This window comes from Crotalus tigris, unplaced genomic scaffold (genome assembly GCF_016545835.1).
Source record: "Crotalus tigris isolate CLP2741 ecotype Arizona unplaced genomic scaffold, ASM1654583v1 scf7180000023718.2468807, whole genome shotgun sequence".
In the NCBI taxonomy this organism is placed as follows: domain Eukaryota; kingdom Metazoa; phylum Chordata; class Lepidosauria; order Squamata; family Viperidae; genus Crotalus; species Crotalus tigris.
Genome location: NW_024100137.1, coordinates 950,556 through 978,109, shown reverse-complemented (window position 1 = coordinate 978,109; position 27,554 = coordinate 950,556). Strand labels below are relative to the sequence as shown.

Genomic DNA, 27,554 nt, shown 5'->3' with positions numbered 1-27,554 from the left:
AAGTTTCTCCGTAGTTCTAGGTTATTGCTTAGGGCAAGAAATTACATCAACACCGAACAATTTATAAACATACAAAATATCTGTATAATAGTGATAGCATTGATTTACTTGGCTTAGCACCTATTTCAAGCCCCTGCCAAATGATATATTCCAATTTCAGAAATGGACTATAGTTTTCTATCTGCTAAATAAAATCAGAGAGAGGTGCCAACAGATTTGGATAAGTAAAACAGTTAGCTTTTTTTTTTAACAATAGAAGACTGCACGATACGTGCAGAACTCTTATCCTGAATTGGGCTATTATTGATGTTTATTATTAAGTATACCACTTTTTATTTAGGTTATATAGATAGGTTTTTTCCCCCATCTCTCTAAATTCTCGTTAGATGAGAAGCAAGCCATCTGCCAGACTGAATTCACTTACCAGACTATGTCCTTGAGTCTAGCACAGATAAGAATGTTAAACTGGCCTTCTGCATGTTACGTCTATCTCATAGTGTTATAATATGGATGTCCCCAGCAAGACAGAGCAATGCTTTTTCTTTGTTATCTTCTGTCAAGAAGGCAACCCAAAGAAGATTAACATGGCATATTCATAAATATGAAAGAAGCTATTCAGCTTATGACCAAAAGGAGAAAAGACTGCAAGCAGCCACCCCCAGGCTTCTGAAGGCTACTTCATCTTCTTTTCTAAACACCTGCTCAACTGCTTGAATCCAAGATGTTTCTTTGCAACATAACAACTTTTCTATCAAGTGACAATGAATTTGCGGGAAGAAATTATCTTTGTGAAAGTATGTTACATAAGAAAGGAATCCTAACTAAGTTGCTAACAATTAGGAAATATGACACGAGCTAAGGAAAGTAACACTTTTAATTAGCCTTTCCTAATCTGATAACTTTCAAATATGCTAAATTACAGCCAGCACCGTCATAACTAAGAATGATGAGAACTGTCGTCCATTACATCTGATGGAATACAGAATGTCAAAAAGAAGTAAAAATAAATACGTCAGAAGACAAGCAATTTTAAAGGGGACAAATTCCCTAAATCCTCTATAATCTGAGCTCTCCGATCATGTCAGTGTCTGAAACTAGTTTTGTAAAACACCAAGTTACCCCAATTTGTAAGAATCCATATTAGACATTCAAGCAACTAACCAAGCTGTTTTTTAAAAAATTGTTAGCTAACTAACTAATTAGATATGACTTATTTATGCTTGAAGTACAGAATACACCAATTCTCCTCTAAATTAGACAGGTAATTGAGCATGTGTGATAACTATCAAATTCAAACCAAACTTCTCCCATTTTTTTCACTTCAGTGCTTCTATTATTTATTAACAATCATACATTGCCTGTTGATAATTGTCGTCTTTGATGGATTCTATCTTTTAACCAAATAGTTCTGATACAGCACCTTAACAAGGTATCCTATGTACAGTATTTACTTGTTTTGCTGCAATTCCCACATGCCAAGTGTATTGCATGATTTTTGATGATCCTTAAGCAACTCCCCCAGTACTTGCATGGATAGGAACTGGACCAAATTAAGCTATTATCATAAATATCAAGAACCTCACAAACAGTGAATGCTGAAACTATCATCTGAATTAGTCATTTGAGAGGAGACTTCTCTTTTTGCACTAAGACACCAACCTGGGAATTTAAGTGACTCTGAAGTGAATCAGTTTTTTAACTGCAATTGGAATGTTTTCCACTAATAAAACAATCCATGCATTAAAACTCTAAAGAGGAGGAATTTAAGCCTTAGCAGTGAGTCAGCAGCTACGTAGCTCCCCCATAACGTTACACGATAATCATATGTAAATAAGCTGAGTATATTTTTCTGAAGAATGGGACCAAGATTGTATAATACATCAGAAGAACATAGGCTGAGTCCTAATTACTTGAAGGATGGGACAACAAATAGAAATATATATATCCAGGTGCAGAGAAAAACACTTTTTAAAACTAGATAATAGTAGCACAGCTCACCATATCTTACCTAACACTGCCATGACGGTCTTCATAAGTTTCATTGGAGTCTTCCTGCGGCTGATGGATCCACTAGTATGCGGAGACAAAACATTTGTTTTTCTCTGGACATACATGTAGATTCTTATGTATACAACAACCATGATGAAGAAAACTCCCAGATTGGAGACTGTCCAGAATATCAAATAACTCCTGCTATAAATAGGAGCTAGAGAAGAGCAGGTGGAAATGTCACACAGGCAGTTCCAGCCTAACGTGGGCACCGCACCCATAAAAATCGCTATGGCCCAGATCAACAAAATTAAAAATGTGACCCTCTTCTTTGTGAGATTACTGTGAACCCGCATCTTCACAATAGATATGTGCCGCTCAACGGCAATTACCAGTAAGTTGGCCAGAGAAGCTGTCAAACTTGTGTCCAAAAGTCCCTGGCGCAAAAACCACCTATTTACACTTAATGTTCTTGACACTGGGCCAGTGTTGAACATCAAAAACACATAAGCGATGCCTGCAAAAAAATCTGCAGCAGCGAGATTGGCTAGCAAATAATAAAAGGGGTAGTGAAACTTCTTGTTTTTTACCACAGCAGCTATGACCAATGAATTTGAGAGGAAAATAAATAAGCAAAAAAAGGTGCCAAAGCATAAAACAATTACAAGAGTTGTCCCTGACCACTCGTCTGCCGTATCAGCATTACTCCTATTATAAAAGAAGTCCATGCGTTTATCATAGTGGCATTCATTCATCCTGGACTTGGGAATTGCATTCTAAAGGGGGGAAAAGATAAAAAAAAATGTAGTTAACGTTTTGCTTCATTATGCTTTTACAATTGCTGTAACTATTACATTTTCGCTCCAAAATGATATTCACATTAATACCATTAAATCAACATTTCTAATGACTGTATGTTGCCCAAAGTATAGCTCTCCGTACATTGCAACATAAGCTAGCTACAGAATAGAGATATTTTCTTCCACTTTCTGCATTTTTCATGCAGGAATAAAACATTCTAAATAAACAAATACAGGACTGTGAACTCTATTGACTGAAATATTACATTCTTTCTGAAATGCTAAACATAATTACGTGCCAAACTTCAAATCCAATCTTAATATATAAGCCATAACTTTAATACAATAGCTATGATATACTTTGAGAATGCACAAGAATACACATAAATAAATATTCCTTATTCAATATCTTCAGGAGCATATACCATCAGTGAATTTAAGCACCCCTCGTGTTTACTGAAACCTTTTAAACACAGTACTTAATTTGACAAACAATGATGCCATTTAAATAATGGCAGAAAGATATATCAAAATTTAGACAGCAAAAGAATAAAAACCACAAATTAAATGTAAACTGTTAAAAGATGCAAAAGAAAGAGAAGGATTTCTCTTTCGTATCTGTCTCACAGAGATTGAAAGCCCTTGATCATAGATCACAAAACAGATTAGTTGTGGGTTCTAAGATGAAGCAGACAAAGATGATTGGGTCACATATTTTGCCAAAGTTATAATACCAAAGCTTGGCTTCGTTTATGGGCAATGTGTAACTGCAAGCATTCTGTGCTCATGGTTTATGGATTGGTGTTTTTACAATCCAAGCCATTCTGGGCTCTTCTTTTAAGTGTTTTACTGAACCAGATGTAGAACAAAGGGATGCTTTCAAAGGCATTTGAGTCTGTCCTAGTAATTGTCCAAAAGTCTACCATGAACTGCAGCCTCATGCTCTTGATTTAATGTTAAATTCCTCTTGATGGTTTTCCATTACATCAACTACAGATACTCGACTTATGACCACATTTGAGCCCAACATTTATGTTGAGAAATTTGTCAAGTGAGTTTTGCCCCATTTTAACGACTTTTCTTGCCACTTTCTTGTTAAATGAATCACTTCAATTGTTAAGTTAGTAATCTGGTTGTTAAGTGAATCTGGCCTCCCCATTGACTTTGCTTGTCAGAAGGTCACCAAAAGCTGATTACATGACCCCGAGACAATGCAATTGTCATAAATATGAACCAGTTGCCAAGCATCCGAATGTAAATCATATGGCCATGGGGATGCTGCAACGGTCGTAAGTGTGAAAAATGGTCATAAGTCACTTTTTTCAGTGCTGTTGTAACTTTGAATGGTCACTAAATGAACTGTTGTAAGTTAAGGACTACCTGTATTTGTCTTTGTCTGCTGTTTCTCTTCTATTATATGCTTCTTGAGCCAACATCCATAACGGTGTTTTCAGCCACAGCCTGAGTTTATATCTATTCCATATTCCCAATAGGGAACATCTAATAAAATGATTTTTGAAATCCATGTTAATTTTAACATCATCATACCATAAATATCCATGCTATCAAACCTCAGGACATGAACTTTTAGCTCTAAAAATACCTTGTTTCTCAGCAACATCCATCCAGATAGAACAAGTAAGAAAATACAATTTCAAATTTGGTAAACCCAGTCTTTCTCTTTCCTTTGCTTCTTGAACAGTTTACATTTAATTTGTGGTTTTTTTTATTCCTTTGCCATCTAAATTTAGATATATCTTTCTGCCATTATTTAAATGGTATCGTTGTTTGTCAAAATAGGCATTGTCTGTAAAACATTCTTAGCAAAACATTCATTTTTTTTCATAGAAATTCTCCCCAACAGTGTCTCCCTTAATTTCTCTCATCTTAACATCTTTACATAATTTTTCTGAAATAACATACAATTAATATTTGTCATATTTTATGTATTTTACTTTTTCTCAATCTTAAAAACGGTTTTATACATTAATTCTATTAAATCTTATAATTTCATATTATTTGCTAACATCTTTGTCTTCTGATTATTAATATTAAAACCTGCTATTCAGCCTCATACTCTTTAGTTTCCCAGAATGTCAGTAGAGGAATGTCTTCAAATCAGAAAACAACAGCACAGAAAATCTTTGACTTTCTTAGTATATAATATTAAATGTTATAATTTAAACATGGCTATTACAAATTTAGGACGCAAAGCTGAATTTTCCATTTATATCAGTGGTAGGAGAAAGAAAAACGGCCTTCTACCTATATGGATATATGCATTTCGTCTCATATGACAAAACTCTACAGTAGCTCAAATTTCGTAGGAGAGAGAATGGTAGGAAACCAAAACAGAATACATGAGTGGAAATGACTAGTATCTCCATAACTTTTTAGAAGATGAAATGTGATAGGAAATGTTCCCTTTTATCCAATTGGTCAATCATATTCAAGCTGAAAATACAAAAAGCCAGAGCTGTTGATAAAATAAAGAAGAGGGACTGGGAAAAGTGCCAAAAAGAAAAGCTCCCGTTCAGATTTGTTTTCTAAGGGAAAGCATTTGCAGAAGTATTTGTAAATATAAATATAGTTTAAAAATGGTTAAAAAATTTTTTTTTGATGGATGGAATCTGCCCAAATTTCAAAAAGAATCATTTTTATTACGTACTTTTGTTTTTTTAAAAAAAACTTATACAGTATGCCTAGGGAATAATAGTTTTCAGTTCTTAATTACATAGACACATGGGTATCACTGAGAATATTAATTTAAAATGCATCTTTTGTGTGCTAATTAGAGTAAAGTAGTCCTTTCCTTTGACTTGTAATGAATCAGAAAGACATATTTTACTTCAAAAACGTACATCCATAAAGAAAGTTGAATGAAATGTAATTCCATGAGTCCTAGGTTCAAATAACATGTAACAACTTGCATTTATAAAACAATAGTTGAGTCTGAAGATAACACTTCAAGTAAGTTGTACTACAGCTTTGGGAAACAGTAGCAAATCTGTTACAATTAGTGCAAAGAAAATCACTTGAGTATAACAACATCAAACCACACCTATAAACCATAGAACTCTCAATTTTTCTATTTGATTGCTATAGTGTTACTCCTTCCTACCAGTCCAGTCCTGTCCTCTACTTGTTCCTATCAACAGTACACTGGCAAACACAGGAAGATTCAGGTTCCTTGTTAGGAAATCTTAGACTCTGAAGAGTAAACCTAGACATATCTTTGCAGCCAAATTAAATAAACAGTAGAATATGGAATCCTTAAGGAACAAAACACTCAACCCCAGATCAAGCAACCTCTGTTTCAAAGTCCTACCAAAGGAAAAGCAAAAATGTACCAAATGTGGAGAAGACTAAGGACCAAGAATTATGAAAATGCAATCTCAGCAACTTATTCTATATGAATTAACTTCCTTTTTGGCAATGAACACCCAACAAAGAGTGGGATTTCAGCTCATTATATTCCACTTACCAATGTAGCCATCTGATAAAATAGTGAACATTTGATTATGGAATTATTTGATTATGGAATTCACATAGCTCTCTGACACTGATTAGCATTCATTGAAAAATTCAGCCCTCTTCCCGTTACCCAGGTAGACCAACACTCTGCCCAGCACCACTTCATGTTTGTGTAAAAGAAATCATGGGTGATAGGATGCTGCTGCATTTGAACCAGCATCACTATCCATCTATGAATTTGCATCGTGAAACAACCCACACAATCTTCAGTTTGTTATCAGTTTGACAAAGGTGATTTTTCTTTCTTTCTCTGTGCTTCAAGAGAGTTAGCAGGTTAGGTTAGGATGATAAATTAGTTACTGAACAGCTGTATTGGTAAGTGCTGTGATTTCTGAGGAAGAGTGTGTGATGTGTGGCTGTTAACATCAACAAAAACTTAACCAGACAGCCAGTTTGGTGTAGTAGTTAAGGCACCAGGCTAGAAGCTGGGAGATGGTGAGTTCTAGTCCTGTCTTAGGCACAAAGCCAGCTGGGTGACTTTGGGCCAGTCACTCTCTCTCAACCTAACTCATGTCACAAGTTTGTTGTTGTGGGATAAATAGGAGGATATATTTGCACCTTCACTTATTTATTATAATAATAATAAAGGCAAGGTTAAAAAATCTAAAATAAGTCATGACTGACTTGAAGGAACCAATTTGTTTTTAAATTAGCCTATTATTATACTGGAGACTATTAGCAATTGTCCCATTTTATTTTCAGTCCTCCACATAATTCTGAAAATAACCATAAAGGAGATTCTTCCCATAACAAAAACAGTTTGCTTACATTGTTATCCCTAAAGAATAAGAACAGGCTGCTTGTTCCATATAGACACAGTGTACTTGCCTTCCTCAAGCGATGACCTAACAAAAGGCATAATAGAATTTCTGCTGAAGAGTGTGGGTTTCCCCCCTTCTCCTTTAAATCCTTAAATCCAGATATTCAAAAAATCTCAGGCATCCATTGCACAAACTTGTAAACTGGTTAAAAATCACTGCATTTGATCTTCATGGCTTGGGACAAATAAGTCCCACCCTGTTTCAGGTACCCTCCAAGATGCACAATGACGCAATGAAAGATCATCCTGTCTATTTGGCAAGCCACTAAAATTTAGAGCAGGAGTGTCCAGCCTTGGCAATTTTAAGACTTGTGAACTTCAACTCCCAGAATTCCCTAGGCAATCCAATCCCTGATTTAGAGAAAGGTAAGGCACTTCTAAACACTGCGTAGACTAGCAGTGGCCATGAGAATCCAGGAAGCAACTTGTTGAAAGACCATCAATGAAACCAGCTTTATGAGTGACAATTGCAGTTGCAGTATATTTGGTACGAGACTATTTAGATTAATAGGGATAAAAATGGTTATTGCCCTTCTGAGCAAGTTCCTTGTGCATGGTTACTCAATGCACTTTTTCAGACATGAGCATTAGGGAACATGCCCAAGTTTTGAAACCATGAAGTGGGCTGCAGAGAAGCAACTTTGAAGATTAACGAATATGCATTTTCAATAAGCTTTCAAAATAGCATGGATTAGCTTTTCCAACTTGACAGTGTCCCTATTTAGAAGCATGGAAGGGAATTCTTGGCATTTAATACCTACGGAAGCTATTTATGTTTGCATCCCACCTTTATTATTTTTACAAATAACTCAAGGCGGTGAACATATTCAATACAATTTCCTCCCCCTATTTTCCCCACAACAACAATACTGTGGGATGGATTGTGCTGAGAATGTGTGACTGGCCCAAAATGGACTCATTGAGAAAAGCTAGCATGGTATAAGTGCACCTACCATCAAAAGGTTAACTCTAAACAAAGCAGCCGCTTGAGGTTATAGGAGAGAAGAGCACTGAGAAACAACTGTGTAAATGTGAAGTGTAAAAACAAACACTGTGATTAGGCTTTGATTATATACTTGTTAAATTAATACTTGCTTTATACACATAACCATGAATCATTAACTTTGCACATTGTGTAACATTATGCAGTGCAATTTGATTTGCAGAGAAAAGGCTTGCTACCAGATTTCCATCACCAAGTGCGGGTTTGCAAAACTAATGGCCCAGTATTTTGGCAGAGTAACAAACAAGCTTACTTAAGAATATTTTAAGAGCGAAAGGAAAACAAAAGCTTTCATGTAATAGAATTGGCAAAAGGAATGTATTTCTGATTAGTACTGAAGACAAAACATTTCTGATCATCTATATTTTATTGTAATATTTCTTAAAGTTTATGAGCATGTAAATCCATTAATATATGGAAGGCATTTGAAATAATTTAGTTCATATGTAAAACAATAAATGGAAGGAATGAATTAGTAGTTATAAAGCATTTGGCATTTAGTAAGGTGACCAACCGTCCTCCTTTAGGGAGGACAGTCCTCCTTTTGTAAGTTCTGTCCTCCCTCGAAAACTGTCCTCCTACATGTCCTCCTTTTCGATATTTGAAGACTAATCTGCAGGGCTTTTTTTCCCTCATAGAATGCTCAGAAGGGCGTTCCGGCACCTTTTTTGATGGTTTTTTTTCAACTTTTGCATGAGCTCTGCTACTCTCCCTATTGGTTTTCGAAAGCCAATAGGAATTGCTGCTGAGCGCGCCAAAACACCCAGCCGGCAAACTTTGCACATGCAAGTTGTCTGCAGCGAAGGTGAATTGGCAGGAACTTTGCACCCCTCCCTGCTACCCAACTACACCATCTCCTAGTTAGTTCCGAAGATACCTGGAGGAGACTGGAGTGGTACGTTTCTCTTGATCTTCGGCTCTGATAGGGCAATAATGGCTGCGGGCGCAAGAGGCAGGGGCGGCGGGGGTGCTGCGGGCGGGGGTGTGAGGGGTGGCAGCGGCCGGCTGCCTCCCATGCTGTGGGAGCCACAGGGCCCTCTCTACATGGGGCTGCATAGGGTGGGTGGTGGTGCTGGCGGGGTGGCTGCAGGTGGGGTGTGTCGATGGCAGGCTGCCCCCAGGGCCAGAGCCGGCACAGCTGATGCTTTGGAAACTGTGGGGCCCGCTCTACACGGCGGGGCAGCGGTGCTGGCAGGGGCGCGGCAGGGGGTTGACCTTCCATGGGCCGAGCCAACTTTTATGATATTTTTTTCTTCAATTTATTTGTGTCCTCCTTTTCATTGTAAAAAAGTTGGTCACCTTACATTTAGGATTTCAGCACTTCTGATTCATAAATAAATTGTGCCTGGATTTGCACATCATGCAACATTTTATTAACAATTACTTTTGAATGAGTCACACTTAGCTAAGTTCACAACCTGTATTAAGGCAAAAACTATATTTTTCAACCATAATAGCTGCATTCAGATATCATAGTAAGTCATCAGTAAAACAAAGCACATTATGCCTTATATGAATCCATCAATTATTTCACTCCATCCCAAGAGAATGAGAAGGGAGAGGCAAAGGAGGGAGATGGCAATTATCTTTCAAGAAAGCTTGGTGTGACCATACTGCTGACTTGACAGACTGGCCTTGTATCAGGCTATAATGACAGGGCAGAAATATTACTTGTGTACTGCCCATCTTTCTTTATGGCAGGATGTTTTCAGGATCTCTTGAAAGGACTGATGTTGGAATCTCCTAGGATGCTGGTGGACCTCCATGCCCTAGCCTAGGAGAAGGTTCTAGGAAGGTTTAGGAATTCACACTCAGTCGTGGTAAACAGAGGCTTGTCCCAAATAATATCAGGGCTGACCTGTGCATGCAGTCCTACACTGTCTCTGGTCTTCATATCCTGAATTCCCCAGTAATTTGGCAGGCAGTTCATCCAGGTACGTTGACCAACTTTTCCAGATTACTCCCAATGAGTCTCTCTCTGAGATGCCTAGAGTTCCAGCAGAGAACAAGAATAAAACTGCTTGTGCCAAGGCTAGACTGTGGGTATAAGAATGGGAAAGTGGTCCTTTGATCTTATTGTACCAACAAAGCATATCCCTGTGGCTGTATTTATTTTACCCAATCTTTTTCGGTGGGGAGGCACAAGATTTACCTGAGGATAGCTACAAGATTTTGGACAGATGTACATCTGACATGTTTGGCTGATAACATTTCTTAATTCACTCATGTCTAGATACTGTACAATATCTAAGGAGAAAACTGGTCTTCTGAGATTACCTATGATACCTTGGGGTTTCTGATTCTGAGGAATTGCATAGGGTGATCTGTAGAATGAGCTCTGTCATTTAGCTGTGGGCTAAATGCATATTCAACATGGCTTCTACAAGAGGCCAGGGCGAGGTGAATGGCTGGATAAAGGAGGTGTCAGTCACTTTTCAGAAAAATAAGGTTATACCAGAGGCCTTAAGAAGCTTACATGGGATCCAGCCAATTCAAACTTTCAAAGAAAGTTTGTTGAGACAGTGGTAAAGCTTCAACAGAGCACTCTAGGAGAAATTTGGGACTTGTTCTAAATAAGCAGGTTGCAATTGTGACTAGGCAGGGCCTTTTTCTAGTTTCTGTTTCTGCACCTATTGTGGTCCTCCTTGAAGGCTGGTTGTGATGACAGTTACCCATGACTACACTACTGTAATATGCTCTCTATCACGCTGCCTTCAGAAACTACAGTATTTCAAAGCCACAAATGATACAGAATGCAAGCAACCAGCATTCTGGCAAATCAGAGTTGCCAGAAACATAAAACTCTGGCATTGTGAATACTGCATTTATGCAATCAAATATTAAATCCAGTATCATCACATTTTTTAAAAAAAAATGTCTTTTGTTGATATAAGTCAACCACCACAACAAAATATTATATAATACAACTGAGTTTAGTTGGACTTACTTCAACTGTACTGTAGAGAACTACCTCTTTTAAGATAATTATGGAACATATTACAGGGCACTCTATATATATCTACTTGAAGTTAAACTAGCATTGAATTGTGTTTCATATCCCCTAAGAAGTACGTATATAATTCCAGCCTCAGTCAACTAATCTGAGAAACAGTTAAGGAACTTCTTAAAAAGTGCAGTTAATCTAGTAATGGTTATTAGAAGATTTAAATTAGGTAGGGGTATATTAAAACCTCTATTTAAAAGAAAGAAAGATTTAAATGTAATTGAAAGGAATTCTATAACTTTTTTTAAAGACAGATATTTAAAATGTTTAATAAATGAACAGAAGAATTCTAGAAGCATCATCAATTTATTCAAAAATATAGTCAAAGAACAAGTAATTGTCAATATCTGATGGTTTGACTGACATGCATCCCAGTGCAATTTACACAACATTGCTATAAATACTAAATATTTTTTATTCTATATTTAGTCTAAGGAAAATATATTTAAACCAGATATTCAAATGTATTGGAATTCCAGCTGCCAATGACTGTTAACCAAGCTACAAAAAGAATCTTAGTCAAAAAGATCCACAACAAAACAATCAACAGTTGGCAGCACTTTCTTTCAGCGATGACCTAACCATGAAAAACAAATATAGAAAGAAGCCACATTTTAAAAAAAAGTGTTGTGCAATCCTGTATGATATTATAGGCCACTTTATACTACAGTATATTCTTCCAATTAAAGTTATTACTTCAAACATTCTGAAACTTGTTAAAGGCAGACACCCAGTATATCTCTAGTTACCACAAATTTAGGTTATAGAGTCTTTCGTAATTTAAGATCTTCTGAAATTATGGTTTAGGAAGTCTATACATGGAGTCTAAACTAAAAAGGTCATGGCTAAGCTTTCATTTAGAAATTCCCGGAGTAGGGCTCTAAAGGAAGATTTGACAATTCAGCCTATAATGTGGAAATAATCTCTTAGTTTAGGATATCACAAAGCCTTTTGCATGATACTTTATTTTCCTACAAATGCTAACCATGGAGGAATATTCCGTATCCGTTCATTGCTATCAAATCCTAGTGCATATAAAAATATGCTAGTGCATATAAAACATATGATAAATTCAATTATTTCTTGGTATTTCCAAATATGCTTCATTTTTAATTTTTCTAATTGTTATAATAAAACACAGTTTTTTCCCCTACCCTCAAGAAAGGATAAGTAACAGGATCTCAAAAAAGATACTACAACTTGAGAAATAGCATTTGATATTTGGATCTTCTCAAAGAAATAAGTAACTACTATGTACATAGTACTGAGATTACTTGCATTGGTCCTAAAGTAAAATACTATCTTTCTATAATATTCAGATAACTCTCATTATCTGTTGGAAGGAACATATAGGTATCCTCGTTTAGCGACTACATTCGGGACCAGCAACTAAGTCATTAAGTGAAGCAGTAACTATGTGAAATCATGACTGTGCTTATGATCTTAAGTAAGCTTTCCTTTGTTTTACAGGCCTGCAAAGGTCATAAATGTGAAGATTGTAAAGTACTTTTTTAATCACCACTGTAACAATAAAACGTTTGTCAAATCAGAAGTCGCAAAACAAGGACTACCTATATATGTAAAAAATTGGGCTCATATTCACACCAACATACCTCGCCCATTCATATAGTACCATTCAGTTTTTGTTTCTTTTGGCTTTTTTGCATGGTCAATAGAATAAAAGATTTTAAAAAGTCACATTTCTCTTTGTATATTGGAGAATATTGGTCCATATACTGTGTCTGAAACCTTAAAGACTAGCTGGCAGATATACATATTTTCCAACTGTGGACCCCTAAAATACATTGATTGGAAACCTCATGAATTTGGGATTTCCTGTGCACAAAAGATACGTGTTTTACTGGATACAATTCTTGACTCACTTTAAAGAAACTAAATCAGGAAACTAATTGTATTTTACTAAATCTACATTGCAGAAATCTGATTTTATATATATATATGGGACAGTATTCAAAGCTGAATTAACAATGTCAACAGGCACTGTTTATATTCTTGAGCAGGAGAAGATCCAAGCAGTTTTTGATTTTAGAGAGCTATAAAGAGACACCCTCAAGGTTCTTAAAATGTCTTGATTACAGTGGGCTGAAAATAAAATAAGAGTCCAAACTAGGCAAATCTAGGATTTGCATCCTACTACAAGGTATATTTTTGTTACAATTTCCGGTGTTCTTCTAAAACTCAAAGAAAGCAAAGTTAAAAATGCCCAAGTTGCTATCAATAGCTAGCAAACCATAAATAGTATATTTTTCTCATTTCATGTTTTATATTGAATACAAAAAAATGAGAGGGATAGCACAATCAGAATATTGTTCATTTTATCTCCCAAGGCACTTGGGAATATAATATCTGGCACAGAATGGAAAGATAAAACATTCTTTATTTACTTGTATACAGTATCCTAGTTCAACGGAGAGTGATTTCCCCCCAAAAAAATCTGATGCAAAATAACAGTCCAGTCATTCAGCTATGCTATAGCATACATAAGTCCTTTTTGACTGATAATTTACTTACAGGACACTATTTTTATATGTGTATAAAAGCATATTAATACAACCAGATGATTATCTGACTGTAGCTGACAGTAAAAGTAAATCCATATTTTAGAAGTCTTATCTTCTAGCATTTTAAAATAATATGTTGCTATGTAGCATAATAAGAATTAGAGGGGCATCTTTAAATAATCTTTTTTTAATGTAAATGTTTAATTTGTAAAATGCCTACTTTAAATGAAATAAACTTATGTTAGTCACTTAATCTATCACCTCCTTCTGAATAGGATGATTTAACTGATGCTTGAGGGAACAGCATTTGTCTATCCTGGATCCTCTGATGCATATCGAGTCAAACTACACATAACTAGTTACACTGAAAAATAAAGTGAATTGGTTAGTCAGCAGAAGGAAGACACAAGGATCTACTACCCTGGGTATAAATTGAAAAATGTCCCCGTTCTCCAAGGAGAGAGATGGAAATCATGTAAATGAAGACATGACATAATATAACACCTGTATCTCTCAATTCTGAGAACTTAAGGGGAGTGTATGTACCATTCTGATAGATTCTTATTTACTCTCTCTTCCTCAGTACAGTTGTTCACTCACCAAGTACTTTAATCCCATGTAGGCTATAGGGTACAGGTAATCCTCGGCTTACAACCTTTCATTTAGCCACTGTTGAAAGTTACAACACTACTGGAAAAAAAGTGACTTACAACTGATCCTTGCACTTACGACCACTGCAGCGTCCCCGTGATCACATGATCAAAACTCTGGGGTTTGACAACTGCATGTATTATAGCATTCCCTGATGATGTGATCCCCATTTGCAACCTTCCCAGGCAGCTTCCAACAAGCAAAGTCCATGGGGGAATCCAGATTCACTTAATGAGTGTATGATTCACTTAACAGCTAGAGTGATTCACTTAACAACGGTGCAAAGAGTCCTAAAATTGGGCATGGTTCATTTAACAATCACCTTGCTTAGTAACAGAAATTCTAGTTCCAATTGTGGTCATAAACTGAGGATTACCTGTACAAAACGGCAAGCTATTGTTGCAAGACAATTTTGTGTGCTTTTTTTTTAATCATTCCAAAATCCATCTTAATGTAATAGCTTTATAAATACATACACTTACTAAGGTTAGACTATATAGACCCTTTGAAGAATTTCAGATATTTTCCTCTGGCATCACATTCCAGCAAACAAGTTGGAGTGGGGTAAAGAAATTTTGGGTGGAGAGCTAATTTCATATTTAAAAGTACATAGTCAGAATTTAAGTAACACATGACTATGAAAATATTTACCAAATTCATATTCAGGTCAATCTAGAGCCATGATAGTTTAGGTTGCATCTGAGACAGTCCTTAAGGGAACTACTGAGATGAAAGAACAAGCAATCAATTATTGTTCTACTACCTTTTTGAAACAGCTTTTACCAAATACTTGCATGTACATTTGGGACAACTCAAGAAACATATTCAAATCTTAGTATTAAACACTTGGGTGTATCTGTGTTGACGTCCCAGCTATAGTACTCAATAACCAGTAATGTATTGTTACCACCCACTTTAGTAGCATTTTATCTCTGTGGTGCAATTCTATTTTATGCATAATTTGGCCTCTAAAAGCTATTGGTCTACCAGACTCTGTGACTCTGACTTATAAGCTATGCCTTCTGTTGACCATGACCTTTCCATAAATAGTAAATGGAACGTATTATTCTGAATTGTAATTAGTACCCTTTAAAAAAAGCCATTCACTTGTGTCTCAATTCCAAATGAATACAGATGTTAATTAGTACAATTGCTTAACCCTGTTTTTCATAACTGACTGAAACACTCATCCTATGAAATCTTGTTCTTTAAAAAAAAAAGCACTCCTTTTGTCAGCAGGGAGATTCCATCCTTTATATCTTATCTATGTTCTGGCAATACATTAAAAGCTCCAGCTAATCTGCAGACTATAAATCTCACTAGTTTATGGCTGAATCCCGATTTAAAATAAATCAGCTTTCTGCCTGTCTAATCACTGTTGCAAACTCACATCTCACTTTTAATATAAGATAATAACATTTTCATGGCTATACAATGTTACCTGCCATGACTGGAAGAAGTATTGTTTCAAATACTGTTCTCACCTTTGAATAATCAGACTTCATTATTTATTTTTTTCAACACCAGTGCTTACACATAAAACTTCAAGAGTGCCCAATTCTGTGTGTGATCAAAGTACCAAGGAACAAAAGGAGACTGGGACAAAACAAAAGAATATGCACGTCCCCAAAAAGCAGCACAGCCAAAAAAAATTTTTTAAAAAAAAAACCCTGCTTTTTTTATGAACAGCAAAGAAAAAGAAACATTTTAAGTGTGTTCTCCAAACAACTGAGCAAATAAAATGAAGCTAAGAGTTTACTCCATTATAGTTTTATTTGATTCATGCACATTTCACAAAATGAGCAAACTAACAATTTAATGAAGCATGGAATGTGAATTAGAATTAAGCTTTCCTATAAAGTGATTGACACTCAAGTAGGAACTACAAACCCAAATATTGCCCTTTGTGAGACAGAATCTGAATCAGTTACAGATACAGATAGGAAGCAAATATGATACCAGCATCAGAATTCGTGATTGATTCTTATTTGAAAATTACAGACTGTGACTATCAAGTACATTTTTTAAAAAAAAAAATCATACTTGAGGTTTCCACTTTTATTTTACAGATGAAACACAAATGATAGCTCTGTCCAGGAGAGCTCATGTCCTGGTGACTTCATGAACATGCGTATGATGTGTGTATGTGCAATTTTTATAATAAGAATATTTCTGAATTAAAGAAAATAAAGAAAAAGTCAAAAGTGCCAAAAGAAAGAATAAAAATAGAAGTAACTTTCAATTTTCTTTGCAGCAATTATAGGTAGAAATAGAGACTTATTTCTTACCCTATAGTTACAATCCTCCCTCTTTTTTCTATCATCTATTTTTTCTAATGATTGAAATAATAACTCATAAGTTCATTTTTTTTTGTTTCACCCCAAAAATCCATAAGGGGAACATGTCAGTGTAGTTTTGTTGGTAAGAGTACAACTATTATTTACCATTTTCTTCTTCTAAATTCTCCCCCCCCATGTGCCCCCCCCCCGCTTCCAACCTAGTTTACAGTCCTGGGATTTCCTGGTATCCCATCCAAGTATTAATCACATCCAGCCCCCATAGTCAAAGCTAAGAACTGTATGTAGAAAGTCTCAGAGATATAGTTTCCTCTGCTTCATTGTCTGAGTGGGAGCTTGGAAGAATTTGCCCCAGATATAAGCATGAATTGGTCCCAAAATATTCCACAAGAGAAAAAACGAACCAACCATCACAATCAACCTTCCACCTGGGCAAAGTACGCTAGGCAGCTGGCCGTGAAAAGTGGACCTACCACACCTGCAGTCTCTTTGACTGATACAGCCATGTGTTTAGGACCAATTGTATACAAAAAGACTGCATTTCCATGACACACAAAACTGCTAAAGTTAATATTTTAAACTGATATCCTTTGGAAACCCAGCCAATATGGAAAAATGGCCTTCTGAACAAAACCTTTACCAAACATGAAAAGACAGGCAATAGAAGGAAAAAGAAACTTAGGCAGTACTGACTAATTCCAACTTCTTTTTCTCTGGGAAGTTGAGGCAATAAAAGGTTGCTGCCACTTCTATTTATTTTGGGGTTGTTACCCCCTCCAGCAATACTCTACTCACTTTCTGCCTGCACTGGCTGATATTTATGTATTTGCCCAGCCATGCCATCCAGAGAGAGAGAGTGAGAGTGTGTGTGTGTGTGTGAGAGAGAGAGAGAGAGAGGTCAATTTAGACGTTCACAGGAACAGCACCTGCTCCCTATCCCTTTTTTGATCCCTTCTCAGGGACCTTGAGGATGGAGGCCCCGAGATTCCTCTGCCCTCCAATTTCGGAAGGCTGTGTCCGCACTAGAAGCCCGGGTAAAAGCAGAACCATACCCTCGAAGTTAGAGAGTCGTGCGAACACAGCCAAACGGATAACTCAAGCTTATAATTCTGCAAGGGAACGGACGCCACCTCCCTGCAGAGGGAGAGGCTCGAAGGGGGAAGTCAGAGCCAAACAGCAAAACGCACACCTTAAAATCCCACACCCTCCGCGTTAGCAAAGGCGCCGTTGGAAAAGTCGGCGCAGGCATGTCCATGTGCCGGGACGTTGTCCCCATCAGCCCCTTCTGCCTCTGTGGCAGGCAGACTCAGAGGGAGCCAGCCAGCCAGCCACTCACCGCGCTCAGATGCTTGACATCTGCCCGCTGCTCTCCGGCTATACGTCCCCAACCCCAACCACAGGCAGCCCAAAGCCGGCGGCCAAGGCAACGCCACCAGCTAAATCAGCGGCGGGGCGGAGGCGGGCTCCTCCGGCGCCGGGGGCGGGGCGTGGGGAAGGGAGGTTAACCTTTGCAGAACCGGGGTGCCTTCCCCTTGGTAGCCCCTGCCCGTCTCTTGCCTCGTTCCGATGGCCTCCCCGGGACGAGGATTAGTTTTCTTCCGTTCCTACAAAGTGAGCGCTCTGCTAAGTTAGGACTGGGATTCAGTGCTGCATTCTTCCTGCTCCGGGCGGGACAAGCCCAAGACAGAGAGACAGGACCCGGTGGCGGCGCTGGCTGCGTTTCAAAGGCCCTCGCCGTCGGGGTTCCCTCTCGCTCGTCCTCTGGGTTACACAGGCTTCGGGGGAAACCGTGTGGAGAGATACTAGCCTCTTCCTCCTCCTCCTCCTAATAAGCCGGGCACCGCTTCTCTTATTGCCGCGGTTTGTCCCTTTCTAAAACCTCCTCGTATTAACACGGAGCACAATGGACTGTACTCCCGGGCTTGGATAGTCTTTGCAATAAAAGTGTATGGAATTCGTTATCGCCTCCAAACCCCAAACGTCACGTAATCAGTCGGTGCAAGGCAGGCTGATGCCGTAACATACTAGATCTGGCAAATACCGCACTCATTCCAGATATAATCCATAATAGGTAATATGACCGCGTTAAATGAAGGGCGATAGTTAAACAGAGGTCATTTCTTTAAAAGAAAAAAAAAGTTTAAACAGGTAATTTAGTCCTAGAACAACTGTATATTGGAAATAAAAATAGACTACCTGGCACAAGGGAGAAGAAATCTTCCACATGTTCCTGGCGCACACGCTCCCAGCAGCCCCAGTAATATGGGTGAGAGATACTGGGAGATATAATTCTGCCCCATCTGAAAGGTTACACATTTCCCACCCACTGATTCAGTGTAAGTCATCAGAAAACTAACTATATTATTCTTTAAAAAGGCTCTTAAACATTCAATTCCAAATAGACTGATCCTTTTCCGTCTTGGTGCCATCCAAAAGTAATAGAACTATGAAATGCCCGAGAAAATTGGAGATTCTAGTCCCTACCTACACATCTGAAAACTTAAGATTTGTGGAAGATTGGAGTGTTTTAAAAAATGGCTTATGAGAATAAGTCTTTGAACTAAACATATTCTTGTTCCTATTTCCTCAAATCAATTGTTTTTTTTAATGATGACTTTGTTTTCTTTATGTTGAGTAAGAGTTTAAATTAGAATAACCTTTTTTAGAATTTAAGGCAATACATTTTATTACCTACATGTGCCTTGACAATGGGCCTTTTCCCATTGCTGATCCCTGAAATTGCCAAAAAACATACTGCATCAAATTTGCTGCCCACTTTGTTGATACGTCAGTAGGCTGCCTTTACTGAATCTGTTTTGACTCATTGCCAAATGATTCTAGTGATAAACAAAGCAATTAGTCAATACTTCTGACTTTACCTGCTTCCCACTGCTGAGAGTTGTCCACCATCCAGAAAAACATTTGACAAAGCACAATACTGTAGAAAGAATTGAGTGGATCTGGCTGCGGGATTCTGTTATTTCTAGGTTGGTTTTTTTATACCTTTCTTATACCTTATTCCGTTAAAACTTGAACCAAATAAAGTTTGTAGAAACTTTATTCTAACTATAAAGGGAGCAGATTCGCAAGCAGCACATTAATTGTTTAAATGATTTTGTTTAATTGTTTAATTCTTTTCTTCCTTTCTGTCTTTGGGAGATATTTATATAGTATCATGGTGAGGTGCAGGCAATGAAATGTCCAGAATTTTGTCTTGCTTCTGCACATGTAGCGAGTGATAATCATTTTTATTTTCTTTCTGACTTTTGCTTTTTCTTAACCGACTCCTTCCTTCCTTCCTTCCTTCCTTCCTTCCTTCCTTCCTTCCTTCCTTCCTTCCTTCCTTCCTTCCTTCCTCCCATCAAATGAGCCACTTCTCTTTTCTAATTCAATTTCTCTTCCACTTTCGGGAACATTTTAGTCTAGACTCCTATATTTTAGCCTCCTATAAATATTCAATCAGTGAAGGGAAATGTGTGTTCATTCTCAGAACAATAGATGGGTAGCAATATTGATATTTTCTTGCATTATGAAACAGCTCTTAGTACCTATCAATCAGTTTCTTGGCATGATCAGATTTTTGACACCTTCTTCTCTTTTCTTTTTATCACCATAAACCAAAAAGCTGATAACAAGACACTTAGCAGCACAGCACACAATCAATATTTTCATCAGCAACCAGGAAGTTACATAAAGCACAGAATAGATCTCTGTTTTCTTTTCTTTGTTAAGATCAACAGAAAAAGAGAGAGAGAGAGTTTACAGTAAAGGATTAATTTCTGGCTCTTGCACAAGAAAGCTAAAACTTTCCTCTGATCAATGAGCAACACGTAGGAGCATCGCTTTTCGAAAATTAATTTAGAGACCATTGGGAAAAAGAAGCTTGTAAAGCAATTGTCCTGATAGATTCACATCCTGGGTTTTAAATGAAATATTTTAGTCCATTGGCATGTATTAGACACTTAGACATACTACAATTTAGTACATCAACTCAAGGTTTTTTCCCCAACCAAACTAGAAGAAAAATACTGAGAAACAGACCATAGGCTTTAACAGGAAAAAGATCGTCTCTGCTCCATGCTATTTTTTTTTTTTACATTAGCCTTAGATAAAATCCCATTTCATTGGGATTTCTCTAAGTCCTCTCATCTTTTGTTTAAAGAGGTTGAGTTAGGTATATGATTAAGCAAACAGGGTTACTGCCTTCATGTCCACTTTGAGCAAAGTGAAGCAACCGTTGAACTAAACCAGAACCAAGTGTAGGCGTCCCCATGAGGCAGAGGGATGGGGCATACAGAGTGATGCCAAACCTGTTCTTCATGTACTCATGTGTGATGTCGTGGTGCAAGTGTTAAAGAGAGGAGCTTGCAATCGTAATGTCACAATGCACATTTTGTCATTTTGTCATTATTGTGGTTAGGAAGAAAGGCTGATGGAACCATCCAAATAAATATTGCATTCTGGAAGCATAGCTTTGTGGACAGTATCTGAAACCTAAATTTACTAGCTTACTATCAGGAAACTACCCCATCTTTAGGACTATTTATAGTATGTCAATCTGCTGTAAATTACTTTTGTGTAAGACATTGTATTTTTTGTCCATGCCAGTTATACTGTACATTTATTCATTGAACAAGTAACAAATTAACCCTGATCAGGATACTTCTTTTCTACTTCATGTTTTAAGGGTTTTTTTAAAATCCAAAATAGGAAGTACAACAAGGTTGCTTCATGGCCTTATGAGTAAGGTATAGTACAACAATATAGTATAGTACAACAAAGTTGCTTCATGGCCCAATGAGTAAAGTGACATAAATGCTATCTTTACTGTAAAAATAACTGCTATTTGCATTGCTGATAAATGTCCATTCTTCAGAATTCTAAATAGTCCCAGCTGTTTTTGAGTCAATGTTAGTTTTGATGAAGAGAACCTAGTACTAATCATCCAATCAGTAAATGAGTTAGCAAATATCTTTTGGTTGAGTCTCTGTTAACGAACACACTGTAAAATTGTAGGAGGGTTTTATTTTTGCTTCTAACTCTGCTGTCATGCCAGGCTTGAGTTCAACTCAGCAAGTGAGGATAAAGGCTGCCTGAGTCACTGAAACTTCAGGCCTTTCCAATTAACATCGGTTTACAAAAAGACCTCCTGTTTTCATTTTTTTAAAAAAATATGCTGTTTCTTTAAACTAGCCTTCTCTAACTTAGCCCCCCTCTACATGCAGTCCTAATACAATTCTCCCAGGTCGGGGGAAGATGCTTTATATCTCAGAGTTGGAAATATAGAAATTGCTCTGAGGAGAGCATTTAGAATCAGATGGAGATTCTTCTATTCCATTCTATTCTTTATTTCCTGGGACCGTACTAGAATATGATTCTGCTGCCAGGTTTAGTCATGATCAAAGTTACGCTGGCCTCAGATGACTTTGTATTCTACTCATAAAAACGTCGCTATTCCTTAGGAGTATTAAAATAAATTTTACACTTAAATGACCTCAGAGCAGGATAAGATTGACCTGAGTTAGACTTTCATTTTAGCTGCTATGTACATAATAGTCAGAAATATGCAGAAATCAAAATCTGTGATGTACAAATAGAAAAAGGAAGGTGAATTTACCACTCTATCCCTTAAAAGAGCCACCAAGTTATAGATAATAGATGGGGATATTCATATGGACACCAGTTATACTTGTGAAAATCTAGAATCTGCATTAAACTTCAAATCCAGAGGACGTTTCTCTGCCAAATCCTAGAAGCTGTAGACAACAACTTGCCTATTATCTTTTATGCCAACAAATGTCTTTTCAGTTACTGTGATGGAGAAGCTGAGAAAATCTTGGTGATTGCCAAGAATTGTTCAGCATTCCAGATATAATGAAATTGCCTCTGAGACCATAAGTTAAACTTTAAAAACAGACAGATGCCAGATGTACACTGCTGGATCAGCTGAATGTATGAATACAGGCCTCGCGGTGGAATATTTGGTTTAACTTTTAATCTAGGTACTTGGTTTTTTTAAAGAAAAAAAGTCTGCAAAAAGCCAAAGATAAGTTGGGATGTAATTGAGAGGTTCGATTCTTGATTTGGAAGGGATCAGCAAATTAGTTACACTACAGAAATTAGATAGCCTAATCAGTAACATGATTTCAATATAGTGATATAATTTTTGTTAGGGGGGAAGGTCATATCAGTTCAAATGGTTCAGACAAGTATTCTTAACCCAGAATCCCTTCCCCCCCCCATAATTTTTTTATTGTGTTTATAAAGCATAAGTAGTGCATTATATTATTTGACTACAATGGTATTTACACAATATTGACCAGAGATTATTTTAGTTGTGAGGGACACATAATTACAGCAGAATGCCAGGATCTAGTCTGAATCTGCAAAGATGAAGTCAGGAAAGCTAAGGCTCAGAAGGAATTAAGACTTGCAACAAATGTCAAAAATAGTAATAAAAAGTTTCTTTTAGCGTGTAAAAAACAAGAAAAAAGTCATCAATACTTGGGAAGATCCTGGAAAAGATAATCAGGGGATGTATCTGCAGACACTTAGAAACAAGCAAAGCTCTTTCTAGAAGCCAACATGGATTTGTCAAAAACAGATGTCAGACAAACCTTACTGCATTCTTTGACAAAGTGACCAAATTAGTGGACCAGCAAAATGTTGTGGACACAGTATACTTCAATTTCAATAAGGCATTTGACGAAGTAGACCACAACCTACTTCTTGATAAGATAGAAAAATGTGAGATAGACAGAATCACCACCAGATAGATTCGTAACTGGCTGACCAACAGCACACAGTGTGTGGTTCTCAATGGAACTACAATACATTTACATAGAGGGAAACATGCAGTGGGGGACACCAAGGTTCTATTTTAGGTTCGGTACTCTTCAACATCTTCATAAATGATTTAGATGAGAGGATGGAGACAATATCCAAATTTGTAGACAACACTAAGCTGGAGGCAACACTTTAGAACAGTGATGGTGAACCTTTTAGAGACCGAGTGCCCAAAAACTGGCCCCGCCCCTGCTCCACCCCCTGCCTGGCCCCTGCTCCGCCCTACCCTGCCTGCCCGCAGGGCCACTCACCACCTCCAGGGCCCGCCGCAGATTGCCCAGGCAGCCCAGAAGCGCCATGGCGGCCACGCCCTCTGCCCACACCCCGCAGCATCAACTGTCTATGCTGCCTGGCTGCCATGTCCTTGGCTGCACTGCTCCACGTGGGCCATGCTCGGGGGCGACTCTCCTCCAGGGAGGCTGCTGGTGAGGAGGGGGTCGTGGGTAGAGGCAAGGCTGGGGCAACGGTATGTATGCCTACAGAGAGGGCTCCGAGTGCCGCCTCTGGCAACCATGCCATAGGTTTGCCACCACTGCTTTAGAAGATACAGAAAGATCTTGGGAGATTTGAACATGTGATCCTATCCAACCAAATGCAAAAAAGCCAATGCAGTCCTAGAAGGCATCACCAGAAGGATAGTATCAAGATTATGTGAAGTGTTATCACCACTTTATACTGCTTTGGTAAGACCACATGTGGAATACTGTGTCTAGTTTTAGTCACTACAATTCAAAAAAGATGTTGAGATTCTAGAAAGAGTACAGAGAAGAGCAACAAATATGATTAGAGGGCTGGAGATTAAAACATACAATGAACTGTTGCAGGAATTGGTTATGTCTAGTCGAATGAAGAAAAGGACTAGGGGTGACATGATAGCAGTCTTGCAATTTTTGAGGGGTTGTCGCAGAGAAGAGGGGGTCAACCTATTCTCCAAAGCCCGAGAGCAAGACAAGAAGTAATGCAGATTATCAAGGAGAGATGCAACCTACAACTAATAGAAATTTCTTGACAGTGAGAACATTTAATCAGTGGAATGGCTTGCCTCCAAAAATTGTGGGTGCTCCAGCACTGGAGATTTTTAAGAGGAGATTGGAAAGCCACTTGTCTGGAATGGTATAGAGTTTCTAGCTTGAGCAGGGGATGGACTAGAAGATCTCCAAGGTCCCTTCCAACTCTGTTATTCATTTATTGTACATGAGTGTGATCTATAGCAAGCTAACTGGTTGTTTTTCAAGATAACAATGAAGAACAAGCAGAGCTGTCAAGTCTTAAGTCAGTCTAATTCAATTATATTCATCTTTGTGTATTAAAAAGGAGAGAGGATGATTCACAGCTTTAAAACTCTGTGCAGTTTACTGGTATTCATATTAATTCGGAAATCAAATTCATATTTGAAAATAAGACTGCAAGGAAATAAACTCATTTGCAGCAAGTAAATAATGCCACCTTTCATTGTTTTCTTTATTAATATCTTAATCTACCAAATTTGCTTTTAGGCAATACTATTTCAGTCATTTAAACTCATTTCTCCCCCATTAAGCTGCATATCCTGACATATGTTGCTTAAAAGCAGTGCAAATGCAAATCACTTTGCTTTCAGCAAGAAATGGATCTTAGATAATTAACTTTTCTAATGGACACTTCAAGCAAGCAACGAATGATGGATTGCACTGAGACATCTCTGTGGGTCGTGACATTTCTTGCTGAATTTGGTTTTTTTTTAATCATGATTTTTAAAACATATGTTTTAAGTAAATGTATGTTCTACCTTTTCTCTAGGAGCTCCAGGCAAAATATAAGTATTTGTGTACAATTTCATCTGTACAATAACTCTGTGAGATAGCCTGGGCTGAGCAATAGAATTAAAGTCACTTGGAGAGCACCTAATGGCCAAGTGTGGCTTTAGCCTTAATTCATAATTTACCCATTGCATAATACTGTTTGATTATTTTCTTTCTTTTTTAAATTTACTTAAATTTACTTTTGGCACTCATACATTCTGTATCATACTTGAGAAATCTGATAATGGAAAATATGAAAGCACTGGAAACAGAGAAAGATGGAAACCCCGATTAATAACAATTGGAAATGCGGTGTTGATTTGCACACTATATGTATAACATAAATTGCTATAATTGTTTCTATGATTATAAAAGCACCAAGAGTCATTTTATTGTGGCATATTATAAATGCAATAAATAACATGATTTGTTTGTTTTTAAATTGTCTGGAAGCATTCCCGCCCAACTTACAAAAGAGCAACATTACTCCCACAGTAGAGATTTTAAACCTGCTGTTGGTATCACATGACATTTAATAAAACACTGTATTCTCAGCAGAAATCCAGGAGTCACTTTTCATACATGCAAGATGCTAAAGTTTTAAATCAATAAATTCATGTCTGATTAAAGATTGGAGAACAAAGTGGAAAATACTACAGAGTGCAACCACCTGGCAATATTAGTTGGATTGTCTATAAAACAGACAAATAGGATGATAGCTTTGGGGGGGGGGTAATTGCAGCAATGGAAGCAATCAAGCGAAATTCTATAGTTTTCCATTGCCTATGAATATGCAAGATAAATGATCAGCTATATCACACATGATCAGTAATGTATTATTGGAACCAAGAAATTGAAATTCCTATCTCTGGAGATTTAACTACTAAACCTCTTTTGGTTAATGCCTTCGAACTGAAGGTAGTTTTTTTCCCCTTCCTTTTTCATTAGGTTAACCCAGCTCATTCATTATTTGCTATCTGCATTTAATAACATGCTTTTTAATAAAAACAGATGAGTACTAGAAGAAAACATTTAAGCAAATATGAAAAAAATGGAACATAGAACAGCTAACTACTGTATTGTCAGTCATACCCCCATATTTTATATAATAGACTATTCATTAGATTTATAACATGAATGTGATGTAGCATGGTTTTAATTATCCAAAACCATGAGAATGACATCATCAGAATAATATAGTAACTTACCTTTTATAGCATATGTATAGTTTTAGGCTCCTTAAAACTTGGGACATATATATTCTTGAATTATATTCTATGCCAGAAGTCTAATTCTAAGAAGAGCCAGAACTATATCCCCCAAATTATTATTTCTTTTGTGTTCCACCATATTTAGAGTATGAAACTTGATTTTATACTACGAATGCTATCAGAAACAAGAACCATGGGAAGACGGTAGTTAACCAGCTTATTAATTTTTTTCTAAATGGGTTGGTTCTGTTCTGTCATATGTCTTTCTAAAGGATGGCCTAGGTATCTGCAGCAAAATGTTAATGAGCTACACCCTTAATACCAATTTACTAGCTGTACACCAGCCAGGTCATAGAAAAACTCACAGAAATAGCAATAGCAATAGCAATAGCAATAGCACTTAGACTTATATACTGTTTCACAGTGCTTTACAGCCCTCTCTAAGTGGTTTACAGAGTCAGCACATTGCCCCCAACAATCTGGTTCCTCATTTTACCGACCTCAGAAGGACGGAAGGTTGAGTCAACCTTGAGCCAGTGAGAATCGAACTGCCAAACTGCTGGCAGCTGGCAGTCAGCAGAAGTAGCCTGAAGTACTGTATTCTAACCATTGTACCACCACTGCTCAGAAGATCAGAAGATGTGGAGAGATCTCACCAAGAGTTGAGTCCGACTTGACTGAGCTGATATCATTATCATTACTAGCTGTATTTCTAGGAGTTTTAGTTTTGGCAGCCTGCTCACAGAATCATAAAATTTTGGACTTGGAAAGTGCTAAAAGGATCATCTAGACCAACCCTTTGTGATGAAGGAAAACTAAACTATCCTCCCAAGACAGCTCTCCAGCCTCTTCTTAAAAACCTTCAGAGACAACTGCAGGTATATTCTTTAACAGCTTTTCAGTAAGAATGTCATATGGAACCTGTCAAAAGCTTTGCTGAAATCGGGATCAGATTATTTCCATTAGCATTCCCTTCGTTCACCAAGATGGTTACCTATTTGTCTGAATACATAGATTGTGTTCCCATTGTATAAATGTAATGTTCATGATTATCAGATGTATATTTTTATTTGCTGTAACAATTATCCTTGGAAAC

General features: G+C 37.3%; 1 protein-coding gene across 2 annotated transcripts in view; it reads right to left on the bottom strand.

The window, feature by feature from the left end:
• The window catches only part of LPAR3 (lysophosphatidic acid receptor 3), a 30,655-nt gene extending 12,151 nt beyond the window's left edge, over positions 1-18,504 (bottom strand). Inside the window, exons 1-2 of one of the 2 annotated variants that reach the window (XM_039321023.1) lie at positions 18,178-18,504; positions 2,009-2,765 (exon numbers count right to left, since the gene is read on the bottom strand). In XM_039321023.1, coding sequence (XP_039176957.1) covers positions 2,009-2,744 — 736 coding nt within the window. In that variant the 5' untranslated portion in view covers positions 2,745-2,765; positions 18,178-18,504. Of the gene's footprint in view, positions 1-2,008; positions 2,766-17,956; positions 18,090-18,177 lie in introns of those variants that run through there. The other variant, XM_039321022.1, reaches the window with a different exon arrangement.
• Between the last annotated feature and the right edge of the window lie 9,050 nt (positions 18,505-27,554).